The 18,894-nt window shown below is 36.8% G+C and overlaps 1 protein-coding gene across 4 annotated transcripts; it reads right to left on the bottom strand.

Annotated features, from left to right (window-relative positions):
* Nucleotides 1-8,755: 8,755 nt before the first annotated feature.
* On the bottom strand, nucleotides 8,756-18,882 carry PHF5A (PHD finger protein 5A). Of its 4 annotated transcripts, XM_070756041.1 has the most exons (6): nucleotides 18,727-18,882; nucleotides 17,408-17,628; nucleotides 15,510-15,533; nucleotides 13,471-13,629; nucleotides 12,048-12,214; nucleotides 8,756-9,375 (listed from the first exon to the last, which is right to left on the bottom strand). In XM_070756041.1, the coding sequence occupies exons 4-6, from the start codon at nucleotides 13,490-13,492 to the stop codon at nucleotides 9,286-9,288; spliced, it is 279 nt and encodes a 92-aa protein (XP_070612142.1). In that variant the 5' UTR covers nucleotides 13,493-13,629; nucleotides 15,510-15,533; nucleotides 17,408-17,628; nucleotides 18,727-18,882; the 3' UTR covers nucleotides 8,756-9,285. The 4 variants fall into 4 exon arrangements, with proteins under 4 accessions (XP_070612142.1, XP_070612140.1, XP_070612143.1 ...); XM_070756039.1 differs by lacking the exon at nucleotides 13,471-13,629 and having other exon boundaries at nucleotides 18,727-18,876; XM_070756042.1 differs by lacking the exons at nucleotides 17,408-17,628; nucleotides 18,727-18,882 and adding an exon at nucleotides 17,287-17,390.
* Nucleotides 18,883-18,894: the final 12 nt, after the last annotated feature.

The following is an 18,894-nucleotide window of genomic DNA, read 5'->3' as shown; positions in this document are numbered from 1 at the left end:
CTCCCATTTCTCTAATATATGTATTAAGATTATTATAAACGGTAAAATAAAAGTATGCAAGCAGAAGCAAATGGCCTAATTCATAATAAAGAGTCCTTGGTGCTGTGTGAGCTTGGTTGTTTTCTTGCAGCTGGTTCATTACCCAATGAAATATGGGCCATTTTACCTAGTTCAGGTAATGAACAGTCTAAACCCCCCCCCCCCCCATTCATAGAGCACCAAGGACCCCTCATTTCAAACCTGAGCTACAAATATTCTTTATCAATCATAATGATCAGTGTTCTTCTCATGTACTTCTTTAGGTACCAGTGCCTATTTTTGTTGTCTAAAGAAATATTACCTAGATGTATGGTTTTGAAACAGTTTTTATGCTTTTTAATAAAAGGTAACTGAGAGTTTTTGTTAGTATAAACTACACATAACTCTACTCTACTCCTACAATGTAGCCAATTTTGTATAGAATTTCAAGCTTTTCCAAAACCTTTGTTTGATATCTGCATATGACAAACACTTATAAGCAAATTCTACTTTTACTCCATTTCTGAGAAAGTTCTGCAGAACAGAACTTCAAGCAAAGTTCTGTTTGAACAATATATATTTATTTTTATTTCATTTATTTATTTATTCGATTTTTATGCCGCCCTTCTCCTTAGACTCAGGGCGGCTTACAACATGTTAGCAATAACACTTTTTTTTAAACAGAGCCAGCATATTGCCTTCACAATCTGGGTCCCCATTTTACCTACCTCGGAAGGGTGAAAGGCTGAGTCAACCATGAGCCGGTGATGAGATTTGAACCGCTGACCTTCAGATCTACAGTCAGCTTCAGATGCAGATATACAAAGATAATCCTGGACTTTCAACCATAATTGAGCCCAAAATTTCCAATGCTGAGCAAAGACAGTTTGAGTTTTGCCCCATTTGATGACCAGTCTTGCCACAATTGTTAAAAGAGAGGTTGGTGCAGCTGTTAAGTTAGTTCTTGAGTGAATCTAGCTTGCCCATTGACTTTTGTCAGGTCGCAAAAAGTCATGACTCCAGGACCTGCCCACCATCTGAATTTTGACATGACCATTGGGATGCTGCAACTGTCATGAATGTGGGGAAACAATGATACTAAGTCATTGTCTTCACTGTTGTCAAATTGTCACTCAATGAAGGGAAGTCGACTATTGTATGTGCGGAGGTGGGCTGCTAAGGTGAGACAGTGACATGTGGTGACTCTGACCATAGGTGGACCTGCGTATCCGCGCATGATTTGCTACCTGCCCAGGCACAGTAACGTAATTGCGCTGGACTCCGCCAGCACTCAGAGCCACGGGGGCGAGTAAACGTCATCCTTACATCCAGTGAGGGACTACCAAAATTTTTGCTACCACACTGTGGGCGTGGCTTATGCAGGACGCCCTGCATTTTCTTTCAACATCTTTCAGTGCAAATTGGATGCTCTGGGGTGGAGCTCCATTTTTGTTACCCCACTGCGTCCCCCCCCCCCCGGTCCTGGTAGTAGCCCACCCCTGGTGCCACCTTAGCAGGCCACCTCTGTGTATGTGTGCTTATCAGAATAGAATAGAATAGAATAGGAATTCTTTATTGGCTAAGTGTGATTGGGCACACAAGGAATTTGTCTTGGTGCTTATGCTCTCAGTGTACATAAAAGAAAATATAGATGTTGTATATAGAATATAGAAGCATGTCTGTTTTTCCCCTGCCTGAAGTCAGTCTTCACAGACCTTCCTAAACTTGCCCATTGTTAATTTCTCAAAGAGACAGGCAAAATCCAAGGATGTCCTAGTAAACCACTGGCTGCTAGCTGAGTGTTTTGGTGGTAACACATCCTGTTTTGTGGAGGCCTGAACTTTCTTAATGAAGACCTGGGGAAGCAGACTTTGAACTTCCCCTCAGAGAAGCTCTGGTGATGGTCCATAGGTGGGAAGGGTGGTGGTCATTCAACTTTTGGCTCCTCCACGGCGGGAGGGCCGTCTCCCCTGGTATATAGAGCGGAACAAAGCCAGCCTTCTTGTTATGGAGGCAGCCGTATTATGTCTACAAAAACTAGCAACGTTTGCCGAATATGTGTCCGTTTCCTAGTCGGTCAGTTTAATTTTAAAACATGGTTAAGCGTTTTCGTTTCGACGACCCTTCATTTGCGCTCCTATCGCTCGCAGACCCGTTCAAAAACAATACATTGTCGTAGCATAAAGGTTGCGCGGAGGCCTCCCGATCTCCTCGCTTATTCCTCCGCTTATACCCGCATATTTTAACCTCAGCGCGCATACTTCGCTTATTTTCGTCTCTCAAATGCCGAAGGATATGTAAATCACCTCACATCCCCTAAACAAAAAACCTCACAAGACACGGCTGTCAGATGGCATTTTAACTATTCATCGAGTATGCTTCCCTTGGCTGAACTGTGAATGCGCATGATTATGGGACTATTTTCTCACCAGTGCGCCGGTGCATCATCCTCGTCGACGTAACTTCATACGCAAGCAGAGAGAACTCGGAGAACAGCCTGCAAGGCGTAGAAGCGCACGCAATTCTAAAAATAACAGCACCATGATAGCAACAGCCCTCGGATTGGCTAGAGACTTGAAGGGTTCTGCAGATTGGCCATTTGATTTAACCAGTGGCGAAAAGATTTTCCTACGTATACTGTACAAGAAAAATCCGGACGGCTCATGGGAAGTGTAGTTTTTATTTTTAAAAGCGGCTTCGGAATTCTCAAATAAAAAGCAACCGGATAAAAAGATGACGCTGTGCTTTTCCAAAGGAAGGCAACAGGGTGTTTTATCAGCTTCTATTGACTGGCGTGACGTCTATATTTTTCTTCCAAGATATTTTCACATTTGCATTTGTGAGTTGATTTCAGAATCTTATTCACTTCTTTTCTAATGCTAAAGAACATGGAGCTCAGTTCAGTTAATCCTATTTGTTGGCATAGCTCGTAGATTAAGGGCGTTTAGTTAAATAGCCTAGCTATTATGTTTGGGACAAAATTCTTCAATTATATTGTACTATTATTTGGTGACAATTACGGGCTTTGAATAAATGACCCAGATATTCCATCTAGTATTTAAAAGCAAAGCTTTTTTTTCAAAAAAAAGGTCTAAATCTAGGGGGGAAAGATATTTTTGAACATTTACTTTTAATTGAAACTTTAAATGTGGAAAAGCACTCACTGCAAATCCCAAGATCTACAAAAGCACTTAACGTTTTTTTCCCAATTGATTCTCAACAATTCAATGGGGTGTAATATGTATATATGTGTTCTGGTTTTTTGAAGAACCTTTTTTCTTTTTTAACGTCTTGATTGGTTTGTTTTTTTTAAAGATTTTTTGGGAGTTTGTATTTTAATCTTGTTTTTGAAAAATAAAAATAGACACAGCAAAAAACATTTCTCCAATTAAGAATTGAATCTTTATTCTTCCTTTGAAAGCCAAATCAAAACAATATTTGTATTGTACAATACCTACTGTAGCTAATTGAAAGGTGTAAATGGTAGGTATATATGTCCTTGCATTGAAATACCTATAGATTGTTGAATACTGAAAACAGGTTAATTAAAATAAATTTAAACATAACTATAGAGATATGACACAGTATCTTATACTGTATTTTTAAAATGTTTTTTTAAAACTTTTAATGAGACTGGCCATTAAAAGGCATAAAAGTTAATAAAATAAGAGGCTCTCTTTGAAGAAGGGGAGTTTACAAATGCAAAAAATCAGTAAAACATTTTTTTCTGTGCACAGCAACTGTATTTGATGAGTAGTAATGTTAAATTAATTTTAAAATGTCATTTCTTCAATAAGAACACAGTATTTTGTTTTCTAGACATAGAAAAGTAATGTAATTAAAATTGCAATCCATAATTACTCCCTAAATTAATATTTCCTTTTCTAGACATAGAAAAATAATGTAATTAAAATTGCAATCCATAATTACTCTCCTAAATTAATGGAGAACCCATAGCATCCCTTATTCTTAAAAAGACACATCCAAGGTCCTTTGTCAAATCCAGCTGACAGAGTACTTGAGACTAAAATTAATCAATTGTTTATGTGAAAAAAACCACTGATTTTTATTCCAAGGAATTTAATGCAGATCAATCATTAGGAATGCATATTTTTTCCAAGTAGATAACTCATCGCTATGTAATAGTCTACCATATTTATATTTAAACTAGTTTAGGATAATTAGAAAGACAGACAATAGTATTAAATTCATAAGCAATTGTATATTAATAAATCCATTAATTCCTTTTTATTGGAAGCAAACTGCTGTAAAATTCCAATATAATTAGTTCTGAAATGTCCAGATATTTCAGTATAGTCATTTCTAAATAGTATGAAACAATAGAGATTTACTAATAAAGATTTAAATCCAGACATTACCAACAACACAAAAATCTTTTTGTTTTCTAAAAAATTCCAGCCCAAAATGGAAGTCTGATACAGATTGTAAAAGCAGTCTAGCAAATTCAGTAATCACATCAAATGGCATCTACTGAACAATTAGAAGAAAAATGTGAAAGAAAACAATAACAAACAGGCTTCTATCATAGTAGTTTTAATACCAGGAAAGATTAGTCAGTCTATAATTAGCTGTAATTAGCACTCATTCATCATCCATCATTCTTCTCATCAGCTGACATTTAAACCCAAAGGAAATGAGTTTTTTCCTGCCTGTCAAATGAAAGGTGCCAAGAAACACATTAAGTCACTTTGAGATGCAAAATACAATATAACAGGAGTATGTTATTAATTGCAGAAGATCTTGCAATTTGGACATTTGCAGTCCTACGGAGGTATGGCCAGTTGTAAAAGAAGAAACACCAGTTCTCACTAGAAGAAATTATTCCAATCAGTACATTAGGTATGTTCATCTAGTTCAGGTGATTCAGTGCTCCATTCTCTTATTAGAAAGATTAATTGATTAGACAATTGTTCTGAAAACAGCAAGATTTGTAGGGCAAGATTTCAGAAACAAATGAGACAAGACATCTGAATTTAAGCTAACCATATGACCATTATATGCAGTATTCAGAAAGATGATTAGACACATGATTAAGTGATTCAAATAATTACTAATAGTTCTTTTCGTATCTGCTCTCATGATCTAGCCCAAGCTTAATAGTTATGATTCCATTCTGGTCTGGGCATATTCTGCAATTTTCAGGCAGTTGTACAGTCTTTTTATACAGAACCACTATATGTACAAGCACATATTGAGAAAGGAACCCAATTTATACAAAATACGTCTTACTTATCTCCACTGCAATGAATGGGAATTGTAGAAAAAGAAAATTGCTGTTTTGCGAATGCTGGTTAGTTACAGTAGATGCAGTAGTTTTCTCCAGATCACATGTTCCATGGACTTGACACGTCCCTTCAAATTATGACTAAAGCTCTACAAAGAAACATGGTAGCCCTTAATGTGTTTTTAATAATACCTATGTAATCTCATTGCACTAAATTCTAGCTATTTGAAACTTGCTACATAATTTTTAGGTACAGTATTAGTTCATGATTAGATGACAAGAGTTTTAATATACCTCTACTTTAAAAAAAACATCTTTTATTACTTGCCTGATTTAAAGGCCAAAAAATCTACAGCTATTTCTGTAGTCTAGATGCATAAATAAAGTGATGAATGAAAGTTCCAAAATTTTTAGTCTGATAACTTGTGCTTCTGTTTAGTATTTTTATATACAGTATTTCTACTTATTGCACGATCACAAAATACATGCAAGAGAAAATATAAAATGTTTTTAGAACAGGTACTTATCCTGCTGTTCTGTTTAAGAAAAATAACAAATCTTATGTTCCCGGGTCACCCTGACCCGGACCGAAAACTCTTCATTTGCAGTGCTTATGTTTGGTCTTTTTGAAAGCTTTTTTCACTTGGAAAGTAGTCTGAACATTTCTGCACACAATGATATGAAAATTGAAATGAAAAAAGTAAATCTTATTGGTTTATTTTGCGGATATAATGCACGCCCCCCCTGTTTTTGTGAAATTTTTTTCAATTTATGGATAGTTTTGCTTGCAAAATGCATTCTATTTTACTAAAGTTGCTATGGGATTGGTAGCTTGAACATTTCTGAACATAATGATATGAAAATTGAACTGGAAAAATTGATGCATATTGGTTTATTTTGTTGATGAAATGCACGCCCCCCCCCGTTTTTTTTAAATAGTCTTCACTTTATGGATAGTTTTGCTAGCAAAATACATTCTATTTTACTAAAGTTGGTGTGGGATTGGTAGCTTGAACATTTCTGAACATAATGATATGAAAATTGAACTGGAAAAATTGATGCATATTGGTTTATTTTGCACATAAAGTATGCCTCAATTATTTCAATTTATATAAAAATTATGCTGTTAATTTCAAACTTACATACTTTTTTTTAGTAAAATGGATTTGTTTCATAAAATTAGTTCTCTGGCTACAATGTGGTTGATTTTCAAAAGGATATTCCAAATATTTCTAGACAAATATGTATAAACAGTGACAATAATGGCACACAGCAAGGCCGAGGGGGGGGGGTGGCCCTTTTGTGGCAAAAATAAACCAATAAGAACCATTTTTTTCAGTTCATTTATATTTTTCTTATATTCAGAAATGTTCAATTTAGTATATCAAACCTTTTGGGGGAAAATTCCTTAGGGATTTGTAGCCTTAAAAAATAGAAATTGACACGAAATTAAAAAAGGATGGGGGGAGGGGCTTTTTGATCAAAATAAAAATATAAGTCTCAATTTTTCCAGTTCAATTTTCATATCATTATGTTCATAAATGTTCAAACTAGTTTTCCAGTTGAAAAAGTTTTCAAAAAGATCAAATTCAAGTACCTAAAAAAATTATTTTTGGTCCGGTCACATACGAACAGAAACAGATTCAAAGTTATGATTTTTTTTTTGCCCAGAAAACAATTAGCCACCACCCCAAAAATATTTTTTGATGATCAGCATTGTTAAATTGAGTAAATGAATGCCTAAGATTTTAAAGAATATTTCGGATTTGGAGCATAAAAAAATAAAAAGTGAAAATGGTTGCAAGCAGCCAAGGGGGGGGGGGAGGCCTTATTTCTGATGTTAAAAAACCAATAAGAATCATTTTTTTCAGTTCCTTTATATTTTTCTTATATTCAGAAATGTTCAAGCTACCAATCTCACACCAACTTTAGTAAAATAGAATGCATTTTGCAAGCAAAACTATCCATAAATTGAAAAAATTTCACAAAAACGGGGGGGGGGCGTGCATTATATCCGCAAAATAAACCAATAAGATTTACTTTTTTCATTTCAATTTTCATATCATTGTGTGCAGAAATGTTCAGACTACTTTCCAAGTGAAAAAAGCTTTCAAAAAGACCAAACATAAGCACTGCAAATGAAGAGTTTTCGGTCCGGGTCAGGGTGACCCGGGAACATAAGATTTGTAACTTTTTTTGCCCAGCAAAAACTAAGCCCCCCACCCCCCCAAAAAAATTCTCATAGAGAGAACCCCTGAAATGATAAATAGTCATGAAATTTCAAGTTTCAGATATGCAGGGAAAATTTTTTACAGGGACTCAAACTTGGCTTCGGGTCACATACGACCCGAACAGAACAGCAGGGTTAAGAGCTAATCCATAGTTATTATATTATATGACCATAAAAAGGAACGGAGGTAAACAAATATACATTGAGGGCAGGGGAAGTAAAGAGAGTTAATAGATATAAATGGATTTAGGATATGGTTCAGGTTGTATGGGGTAGAAATGTATTTGGCTTACTTTGTGGTGTATTCTTATTTCTATATTTATATCCTACCAAAGATTACTGATGATTATTCACTCATTTGGACTGAAGTAACACAGTCCATTAGGGAATATTGGGATAATGATAAAATTTACATTCTGTAAAGGAGCTCCACCTTTTGAAATCCTTGCTCCTTGCTCAGTACATGTTCCTCCAATTACATCCCTATGAATAAAATGGTATCCAATTAGAATGATAGTGTTAAAAATACCAAATTGGTTTCAATTTGCATATCTTAAGAACCAAAAGATTATTAGAAATAATTTATGATCACCAATCCTCGCTTTACTATTTCCTAAACAGGTACATTAAAATATTTGTTTTGAGGGAGGCTGAAATAGAGTGAACTGATTCACTGCCACATTACAGCCTAATCATGTAGTTGTTAAGTAAATGACATGGTTATGTCCTATTCTAAAATATCATTTGAATAACAAGTCTTGAGCTTATTTAAATCATTAAATACATTGGCAGTGAATAAAAGCATTTGAAAATTATGTATTTCTAAAAACCTTAAGAATGCCTGAGAACAGAATTAAAAGGTTGTGAGGTTATTTCCTTTCCTAAACCTGATTTGTGGATATGTACTTTATTATTTGTGTATTTAAATTCTCTATAACTACCATATGCTTTTTTCTAAATGGACTACAACTTATGTAAAATTTGGGTGTGATTTGATAGCTGATAATAGATGAAATTTTGGATTTGTGGATGATTTCATAAGTAGGACAGCTATTGCACAATAAAAAGATACACACTCAACTTTTAAAATCCCACTTCTCGTGATTTGCACATGGAATTTCAGATACTATATTATTTCCCCTTTGCTGTACAATAAGCAGGTGAATAATATGAGTATGTCTCAAAGGGCAGATAAGCTTTCATAGAATAAAATGTTGTATGGTACAATCATATTGTACTGATGCAAGAAACATAAGTTAGAGTAATATCAAATGTTATTTATTGGTTTATTCAGTTTGAATGCAGTCTCAGTCACTGAGCAATTCTAGATTGCTGTTTATAGACCTTTGTTGTTATGGATGATAAGCTACCATTAACAATTTATGCCTGAATTTATCTCCCTGATAACTAACACACTAATAACAATCCCACAGAACCTGACCCAAGATCAAGAAATGTAAATATGAGAGCTTCCATTAGAAGACTATTATAAAATTTTTATTGTGAAAGAACAGCTAATTAAATTCTTGGGAAAACCTTGGTTTTGACCTAATATACAAATAAAAGTATGTTAGAAAAAAGGTCTATGTCTGTCAAGATCCATGGTCTGAATTACAATTTACTTAGTGATTCAAATTATAATAATTAACTCAACATTTGTTTTCATTGAAAAATGACCATTTTTAGTAAGCAATATTTTCCATCAAAGCTACATTTAATAGCTTTCCTATAAAAATGAAGTCCAAAATTTTTCAGGAGTACTTTAACAGTGGAGATGGGATGGGCGATGGGATCATCTTTTCTTGAAGCCATATTTCTTTCGCTCATAAAAAAGATCTGTTTTTGAACTCCCCAAATTGACAATCTTGGGACAGCCATCTCGCTGGAATAGTGCAAAAGACAAACAGTTAGAACAAGTTAAGCCTAATAGATTCCAAAATAATAATCAAAGTATCTGTATATCACAATTCTAATAGAATGTGTCTGTGTGCATGTATATGTGTGAGAATGAGAGATTTTCTATCCTGTATTATTTATTTATGTTTGTTTGTTTGTTTGTTTACGTTTCGGCCGGCCAGAAAGGACGACTCCGTGACGTCAAAGCTCCGCCCATGGAATTCCCTATTGGGATTCCCCACCTCTGTTTGAGCCTCCTGACTGGCCGACAGCTCCGCGGCTCTTTTGCAAAGCTGACAGCTGGGCGGCGGGGCTTCTCGGCGTCCTCCCAAACCCCAAACCCGAACTTTGCTGAACTTCCGGGTTCAGCGTTCAGGAGAACGCCGAGAAGCCCCCAGGCTGTTTCAAAAGGCGACAGTCGCGGCCTCCCGAACACCGAACCCGGAAGTTCGGCAAAAGTTCGGGTTTGGCATTCGGATTCAGGAGAACGCCGAGAAGCCCCCCGGCTGTTTCAAAAGGTGACAGCCGGGCGCGGCGGGGTTTCTTGGCGGCCACCCTAACCCGAACTTTTGCCAAACTTCCGGGTTCGGTGTTTGGGTGGCGGGTTCATAAGGCGGAAAAAGTTCGTAAGAAGAGGCAAAAAATTTCCGTACCCCAGGTTCGCATCTTGGAAAGTTCGTATGACAAGGGATTCGTATCACGAGGTACTACTGTATTAAAAATGTCTGTAAATGTATTAAAAAGAAAAACCTGAAATATCACATTGGCATAAGTATTCAACAAACGCTTAAAATTTAACTGTGGTGCCCCATATTTCTCTTGATCATTGCTGACATATTTCTATATTTTGATTAGAGTCAACCTGTGCTAAATTGATTGGACATGATTTGGGAAGGCACACATCTCTCTATAGAAGCTGTCACAGCTGACAATGCATACTGTAGCAAAGCAAAAACTATAAGATCAAAGGAATTGCCTGCAGGTTTCAGACATAGGATTATTGCAAGGTACACACCTGTACACACCCCACACATGCACGCACCCCGCATGTGTCCCACACCATGTATGTGTCTCACACTGCACATGCGTGCATCCACTGCGCATGTGCCCCCACGCCCCGTTTTGGATCAACCGTTGCTGGCACAAATGGCTTGCCTTTGCAGAGGCGTCTTTTTTCCCCCTGCCAACCTCCGGGCAGCATCCAAGACTGCAAGACTACAGAGGAGTGAGCCGCCTAGCCTCTGCTGCTGGGCCCCACCCTTAGACCAATGCTTTGCTATGGGCATGAGCAGCTGTGGCCCACTTCTCTTGGCGACCGCAAGCTGGCTTGTCCTGCTTGTCCTGCTTGTCCTGGCTTTGCCCAGATACCGCCATTTGGGTTCTTTTACCCTCTGCGCCTGGGATCCTCCCCACTGGGAACCACAGTTCCCCAGCCGGCAGCAGCTCTCTCCATTCCCCCTCTACCTCAGCAGCCGGAAAAACTACGAATGTACAGCCTTGCCTGGGATCCTCCCCACTGGGAACCACTGTTCCCCAGCCAGCGGCTGTCGCTGTATGGGGTAGGGGTAGAGAGCGCTGCTGCCAGCCAGGGAATGATGGCTCCCTGTGGGGAGGATCCCAAGCAAGGCCATGTGTTCAGAGCTTCTCCAGCTGCCGAGGTGAGTGGGGGCAGAGAGTGCTTCCAGCAGCTAGGGAACGGCAGCTCCCAGTGGGGAGGAGCCCGGGCTATGAGGTCATATGCACAGGTAACCCACCATTACCACCCCGCCCTCACCGGCTGCTCATCCACCAATGTTCTGGACTGCCTGGGACTCTGCAACAAGCCCGCATGGGCAGGAAGGGAAGAAAGCCCGGCTTACCTTGCTTCGCTCACTTAGGAAGGGTCCATGTAAGCCTGTTGCTGGTCTTCAAGCTCGCATGAGCACTAGAAACCAGGCCAGCTGGCCAGCACGCATGCACACTCTGGAAACAGGAAGATCATCTTCCTGGAGCACGCATGTGCAATGGGCAGCTATTTTTCCGGGTTATAACATACCCATGCACATGAAATCCAAACTAGCTGGATGGTGCACTGGAACCCAAAAGAGCAAAGGGCAATGGCTCTGCATGCCCAGAGATATGACTCTGTGTGTTACTTCTAGCACGTGTGCCATAGGTTCGTCATCACGGTCCTAGAATGACCTAGCCAGAGCCCTGACTTCAACCCTATTGAACATCTCTGGAGGTACCTGAAAATGACTGCCACAGACTCAGCGGAAGAGGATTTGCAAGGAAGAGTGGCAGAAAATCCTCCAATCCAGGTGGTGCAAAGCTTGTAGCATCATGCCTCAAAAGTCTTGAGGCTGTAATTGCTGCCAAAGGCGCTTCAGCAAAGTACTGAGTGAAGGTCTGAATATCTATGCCAATGTAATACAGTAGTTAATTTTTTTCTTTGTAACAAATTTACAGACATTTCTAAAATTCTGTTTTCACTTTGTCATTATGGGGTACTGAGTGTAGATTAATGAGGGAAAAAATAAATTTCAGCAACTGTAGAATCAGGCTGAAGCATAACAAAATTGACAAAAGTGAAGGGGGCCTGAATACTTTCTGAATGCACTGTATGTATGTACATATGTTTAAAAGGATTAAAATTGTAAAAATTCTAAAAAAACTTACATCTTTTTCCTGAATAGTACATTCCTTGCAATAATAAGCATCAGAGACTCCAGGACCCCCACATATCACACAACGTCCTTGGTAAGATCCATAGTTGCACTCATCACAAATGCGCACCAGTGTACAAGGCCGTACGTAAGAGTCACAGATAACACATTTTCCATCACCTGAAAACAAAAGTGTACACATTTCACCGGAGATAAGAGAGATACAGAAGATAACATTCAAATAAAGTAAAGCTGTAGTCCAGTTGATTACATGGGGAATGTATTTGAAAGATAGTCACCGGACCCATTTCTTCCACCTTACATGTTTGCAGTGGGTTTTTAATATCCAAAATACAGTATAAATATATCTATCTTATGTTATTTGCATACTGCATTTAGAAGTTGCTAAAAGCAACTTGCATATAAGTGACTTTCTCCATATCTTTAATTAAATTACCATTTTGTAATATATGAGGAAAGAATCCTTTTTAACCAACTCTAACCTTTTTTTTTTTAGAAAGCACTATCAAGTTTTGGCATAAACAAATAGAATGAATCAATCCAAAATAATAATAATAATAATAATAATAATAATAATAATAATAATAATAATAATAATAATACAATTTTTCTTATGATGGACAAACCCAAGAATTTATAAACTATTTATTCACTTATACAAAATAAATGCTGAAAAGACAAATAGCATTTAGGCAATGCTAACAAACCAATTTAGAAACACATCAAGGAAGTTACTGTAGGGGTAGAATCTCACAGAATGAACAAGTCAAACATTGGTAGTGAAGGTATTGATATGATGGATAGTGCCTTTTAGAATAACAATCAACTGTAAGGAACAAGCAATCAAAAAACATGCTGCAACTACAGTAGCACTTGGTAGAGCAGACATGAAGTCCTTAGAAAAGATATACAACACATGCTGTAATATATCTATAACTATAAACATCATTACTGGGCAAGCAATGTAAATAAACTCCCAGTGACCCACTATGGAAGTGAAAGTTGAATGTTGAAGAAGCAGGATAGGACAGTGACATTTTTTGAACTTTGATGTTGAAGAAGATTCGAGAGAATACTATAGATAACCAAAACCCCAGGCACGTTCTCATTCAAGGCACAGCTCAAATTATTCTACAATGACTACATTATGCAAAGACCTAGGCAAGGGCCTGAGGTTGAGAAAGGTTGAAGGAAAGAAGAGTGTAACCAACAGCAAGGTGAGGAGACTCCATTACAGTGGCAATAAGTATAGTTGGAAGCTCCAACATCAGGTTGGAGACAGACTGTTGTGGAAAAATCTATGTGGTGATTAGGAGTTGAAAATGAACTTGATAATATACGTCAATGAATGCAGTAAAATTGAAATATGACAATGACAAGCACTGGACCATATAAATAGATTTAGAAATACCTACCAATGAAGAGATTCACATTCATTATCTGTGCCCTAATTCATGTAAGTTTATTATTCCTACTGAAAACATGTGACTTCTTTTTGCAGTTCAGTTCCATTTTTATTGGATGGGAAAAACTATAATTCCTCTGCTCAAAATCTTGCCACCAGCATTCAATTTCTAGTTTCCAGAAGGAATAAAATTATTGATTTACATTAGTGTGGCATGAAGCAATTGATCATGAGGAAGTATAACACCTACTTTTCTCTATCCATATTTTCCTAGTCTATAGTAACTTGCACTATTGCTTCTGCCTCATAATGACAAGTATTCAGCACTCTGTATACTCTTGGTACCTAGAATTTCACTATCAATATTTGCCAGCTATAACTAAAAAATAAAGATGGCTGAAATAGATATATTACTTTTGAGAATAATTTAACATACCTAAAACAAACCTTCACAGAAACAGCAGATCTATCCATCAGTTTGTCAGGATGATACCTTTGGCTACCATTCAAATAATGTTAAATGATAATGCATCCTCCTATATCCACTGAAATATTACTTATTGCTACCTTAGGAAAACTGCATGTCATGCCACTAGGTGCATTATTTTTTTTAAATCTTCACAATAAATGTTTTAAAATATCTGGAACTAATGTACTTTGCTATTTATCTGTAGGGAAGCTGGCACAGAAATTATGTGCATGTTTTTAAGCTTTTCTTGGTCCAATTAGAGGGGTCTTTCTATAGTTATCTTCCAGGTAAATGTGTATATTCCGGCTTCCTTGAAAGCACCAGTAATATATTTGATGTTGTATACATTATTAAGACTGACACCTGTGGGTTAGTTCAGCCAAATATTTCTAAGCTATCATTTGGTGCTAAAAACAGTTTTCATATAAGTTGTAGACCTTTTTTGTTACTTCTCACATTTGTAGACACAGATTAGCTATGCTTTAACTTCTGATCATATTATGGATATGTATTAACCCATCTTTCAAAAACAATTCAGAAACATCAGCTGATTTAAAGTACAGTAGAAAGTTATCAACGGGAAATGGTAGACACATTCAATGTTATTACCTTGTCACCTATATTGTTTTCTATATCATTTTCAGGCTCAATTCAAAGAGCTACTAAAGCCCTTAGTATTTGGTGATATCTGAAGAATCACACCCCCTTCATATTTCATTTTTTCTAATATTTTATTTTCAAATAATGAAATATTTTGACTGTTCTCATATTTTAATTAACTGTCTAGTTTTTTGGAAACACAATACTAAATCAACCAAGTTTCCCGATTTTGGTCTATTCAAAGTGCAATAATAAAGATATATATATATTAAATTTGTAGATACCCTTTAGAATTAAAAGATATATATATATATATATATATATATATATATATATATATAAACAAAACACTTCATAATCTTCATACCATTCCTTCTATAACCATGATTACACCAACCAATCAGATCACGGAAGCATAGTCACCCAATCTATTTGCTACATTCAAAGCAAATCTCCACCCCCACACTACATGCTAAGAAGGAATGTCAGTTGCTAATATTCATTTGCAAAAACACAGAGATTGGAACTCCAGCCTGATGATGGTAAATGTGATTTTACCGAAACGTCGCATAGACATGCAAAACATTACACAGGGCAAAACCCGAACTCAGAACAATCTACATATATATATATATATATATATATATATATATCTTTTAATTCTAAAGGGTATCTACAAATTTAATTCCAAAGGGTATCTACATATAGAATTTCCTTGCGCTTTAGACATCCGGACCTCTTGCAGATGCCATATGATCTGAGAATTGTTTTTAAAATTTGCAGATAGATTTTAACTGCACCTCTGCATGCATCAAAATAACTTAGAAATGAAGTTCAAACCTTTAAGAATACTAATGATTTTATCTTAAATTATTCCAAGAAATTCATTATATTCACAAAATAAATATGTTGATATTTTAGTCAATTAGTAAAAGATTCTGGCGTTAATTCACAACAAATACGTATAAAGTTATACTTACATTTTTCACATAGTCTCCCAATAGCTGCAACAGCAAAAAAATAAAGTTATATTGATATTCATCATTCAAAACAAAACACCATTATAAATATTATGTATTCCCTTTATTATGCTAATATTCATGCTTATGTGAAATGAGATAATCATCGTCGTTAAAGACAGTACTGAAGGTTTATGTTCCACTAAATCAGAGATTGGTAGTAACATACAAATTATGATCACAATTGAAGCCAACATTTCTGTTAAGACAGTTAACAAGTGGGAGGTAAGTGTCTTCACCACTAGGCCACCACACTGCTCATATGTATATATTACTGTCAATGTATGAAATTACATGTTATAGAATGCCTAGAACAGTGATGGTGAACCTTTTTTCCTCGGGTGCTGAAAGAGCATGTGCATACACTATCGCGCAAGTACCCACACCCGTAATTCAATGCCTGGGGAGGGCAAAAATAGCTCCCCCCATCCTCCAGAGGCCCTCTGGAGGCCGGAAATGGCCTATTTCCCAACTTCTGGGGGGGCCTAACAGGCTCGTGTTTTGTCCTCCCCAGGCTCCAAAGGCTTCCCTGGAGCCGAAGGAGAGTAAAAACAGCCCCCCCAGGCTCTCTGGAAGCCAAAAATAACCTCCCAGAGCCTCTGTGCAAGCCAAAAATCAGCTGGCTGGCACATATATGCATGCTAGGGCAACGGATCATGTGCCAGCAGATATAGCTCCATGTGCCACCTGTAGCATCTGTGCCATAGGTTCGCCATCACAGGCCTAGGAAATCTATACAATACTAAAAATGGAATGTCAAAGTATAAAGTGTATGAAGTATGAATATTTCACATATTTCCTAAGCATTCAGTGCAATGCTAAAAGGCAAACTGACAAAGTGTAAAATAGTCCCACTAAAATGCTATTCTAGCTTTCATTGGTGCAACAAGTAGTTCATGCATTTTATAGATTTCCTAGGGATTCTACATAATACCATCTTTTCACACATTGCCAGTAGCATATCGCTACATAAGCTTCATTGCTTAGTCAGCTTCCTAACAAAAAAGAGGTCAGAATTTCACAGCTATAAATTAGAGGGTTTGTTACCAGTAGTTTTTTAAAAAAATATGTTTTTGCTAAATCCATCTAAAATATTGAATAAAGTTATTTACAAGCTATTGAAAAAAAATCAGCAGTGAACGCTTTTTTAAAAATAAATATGTATATGAGAAAAAAATTCCACTGTCCAACTCAGTCATTGCTTATCAACTTTCCAGTCCATTCTTGAAAAGGAAAGCAGACAAGGAAGTTTCCCAAGTGCCAACAGTAAAAAAGAAAGAAAAAATTTTCTGGCTCAAGTTATTTTCCTCTTCCTCTTGATTTATTTCAATGCCTGCCATCCACTTTGATCACGCATTCCTCAGAAATCATATATATTTGGTTGTAAATACACTGGTCAAAAAATAAAGGGAACAAGCAACACAATATAACTCTCAAGTAAATCAAACTTCTGTGAAATCAAACTGTCCTCTGAGAAAAGCAACACTGATTGACAATCAATTTCACATGCTGTTGTGCACATTCAACTTTGTACAGAACAAAGGTATTCAATGAGAATATTTCATTCATTCAGATCTAGGATGTGTTACCACAAAAATATTTATTAATCCAATTTATACAGCCGCCAGACTTAGAAAAAGCTTGTAGCCCTAGCACGTGCCATTAAAGTTGGCAGAGTTGCCCAGCATTGTTGGTTGGTTGGTTGGGAGCGATAGCTGAAATCTACTCGAATGGCTACCATGCACGCTTGAGAATTACTTTTCTCCGTCCCGCCCGCCATCTTTTAAACGAACCGCTCCTTCAGGTCCTACGGGCTGCAGAGGGATACTCGCCCTCTCTGTAATACTGGCCCTACTCACCCACTCCCGCCTGTTTGCGGCAGAAGATTAAATCTGGATGATGTTTAGCCATCCCCTCAGGTTCCCGTCTCGCGCCGTTATTAACGACGTTTTACCCGTGAACTTTACTCTTTGGGTCCCAAAGGACGATAGAAGCCATGCGAATTAATCGGAGGGCTTCCTCAGCGGGAGAAAAATCCGGCCTCTTGCTTCAAGCTTTAAAATACTGTACAGCTAACAATCTAGATTAAAAAAAGGAGAGTATGACGTTTTGACTTATTAATAATATACATACGCGTAAATATCTCTCTTCTAAGACCCGAAAAACCCCGCCCCTTATATCTACCATCGCTGTTGGTATAGTTATATGATAGATCCGTATAAAACGCTCGAAAGAAGTAGTCTAAAGAAAGTCTTTTTTAAACAAAATTGTAAGAATTACAAGATGCAGAAGATATTAAGTGCAGGTGATCGTACATCTAAACAAACATTTTTCAACGCGTTTAAACATTTGAAAGGAATAAAGAACAAATTATCGACATGTAATTGGTAGTTTTAGGAGCCAGCATTGCAGTTAAAGGCTAGGCTTGCCTTGAAAGGAGTAAGTGAATTACTTTTTATTTAATCCTACGAAAGCTTGGGTGGTGAGGGGGAATCGGATTCTGTAGCCGCCCCACATCTAACCGTTCATTGCTGGACTCTTCGTCATTGTTCAAAAGCTTTCTGATCTTTTAATGGAGGCATGCACAAAAACATATTTGTGCTATATCAAATTATGCCACGTACTTTTATGACAACACAAACTGTTGACAAATTCTGCACAACATTCAAAAAAAGTTCAGAGTGTTCATTTCCAGCTAGAATAATCAGGCTGATCATATGCTACATCCTCCAATATATGCTGTTTTTTATCTCCAGTTACTTAATTTTCTAACCGATATTATTGCAGCATATACTTTACTCATCATTCTGGGTTTTAATTAAAGGTTAATTTTAGTTAACCGATATTTTTCTGTTTTTAGTTTTCTAGCAATTTTATAGTTTTTACTTTAGCAACGTTTAATTCTAGAGTGTCTGGTTCTCTCATGTACCAAGCACTCCCTCTTTTCTCGTTAATTGCAGTCGATGTAGTTTTACCTAATGCATGTAAACATAACAGATTGCATTGCAAATTGCAGGACTGTCATAATTAAATAAGCTTTTCTTAAAAATACAATCCATTTGCCAGGGAATAAGCTCCATTGAACTCAGGGCAAAGTACACTGCTCAAAAAAATAAAGGGAACACTCAAAGAACACATCCTAGATCTGAATGAATGAAATTCAAAGTTTTCCATGTACCGGTAGATTGGTAGTAGCCCTCTCCAACCAGGGGAAACGAGTTTTTCTCTTTTCTTGCCTGATAATCATACCTTTAATTTTATTATATATTTAAATAGAGATACAAGATATCTTTTGTTTTTTTAAAAAAAATATTGATTTTTGTAACAAGAAAACATTCACACAAGT

This window comes from Erythrolamprus reginae, chromosome 6 (genome assembly GCF_031021105.1).
Source record: "Erythrolamprus reginae isolate rEryReg1 chromosome 6, rEryReg1.hap1, whole genome shotgun sequence".
NCBI lineage: Eukaryota > Metazoa > Chordata > Lepidosauria > Squamata > Dipsadidae > Erythrolamprus > Erythrolamprus reginae.
The sequence above is the reverse complement of the archived record's forward strand: the minus strand, read 5'-3'. Positions and strand labels throughout refer to the sequence as shown.

Coding starts and splice junctions, on each gene's coding strand:
- PHF5A (XM_070756039.1), bottom strand. CDS start 17,459: ATGGCTAAACATCATCCAGATTTAATCTTCTGCCGCAAACAGGCGGGA. Junction 15,534..17,407: donor CCGCAAACAGGCGGGAGTGG/GTGAGTAGGGCC, acceptor TTGCTGTTGCAG/CTATTGGGAGACTATGTGAA. Junction 12,215..15,509: donor TGGGAGACTATGTGAAAAAT/GTAAGTATAACT, acceptor TTTTGTTTTCAG/GTGATGGAAAATGTGTTATC.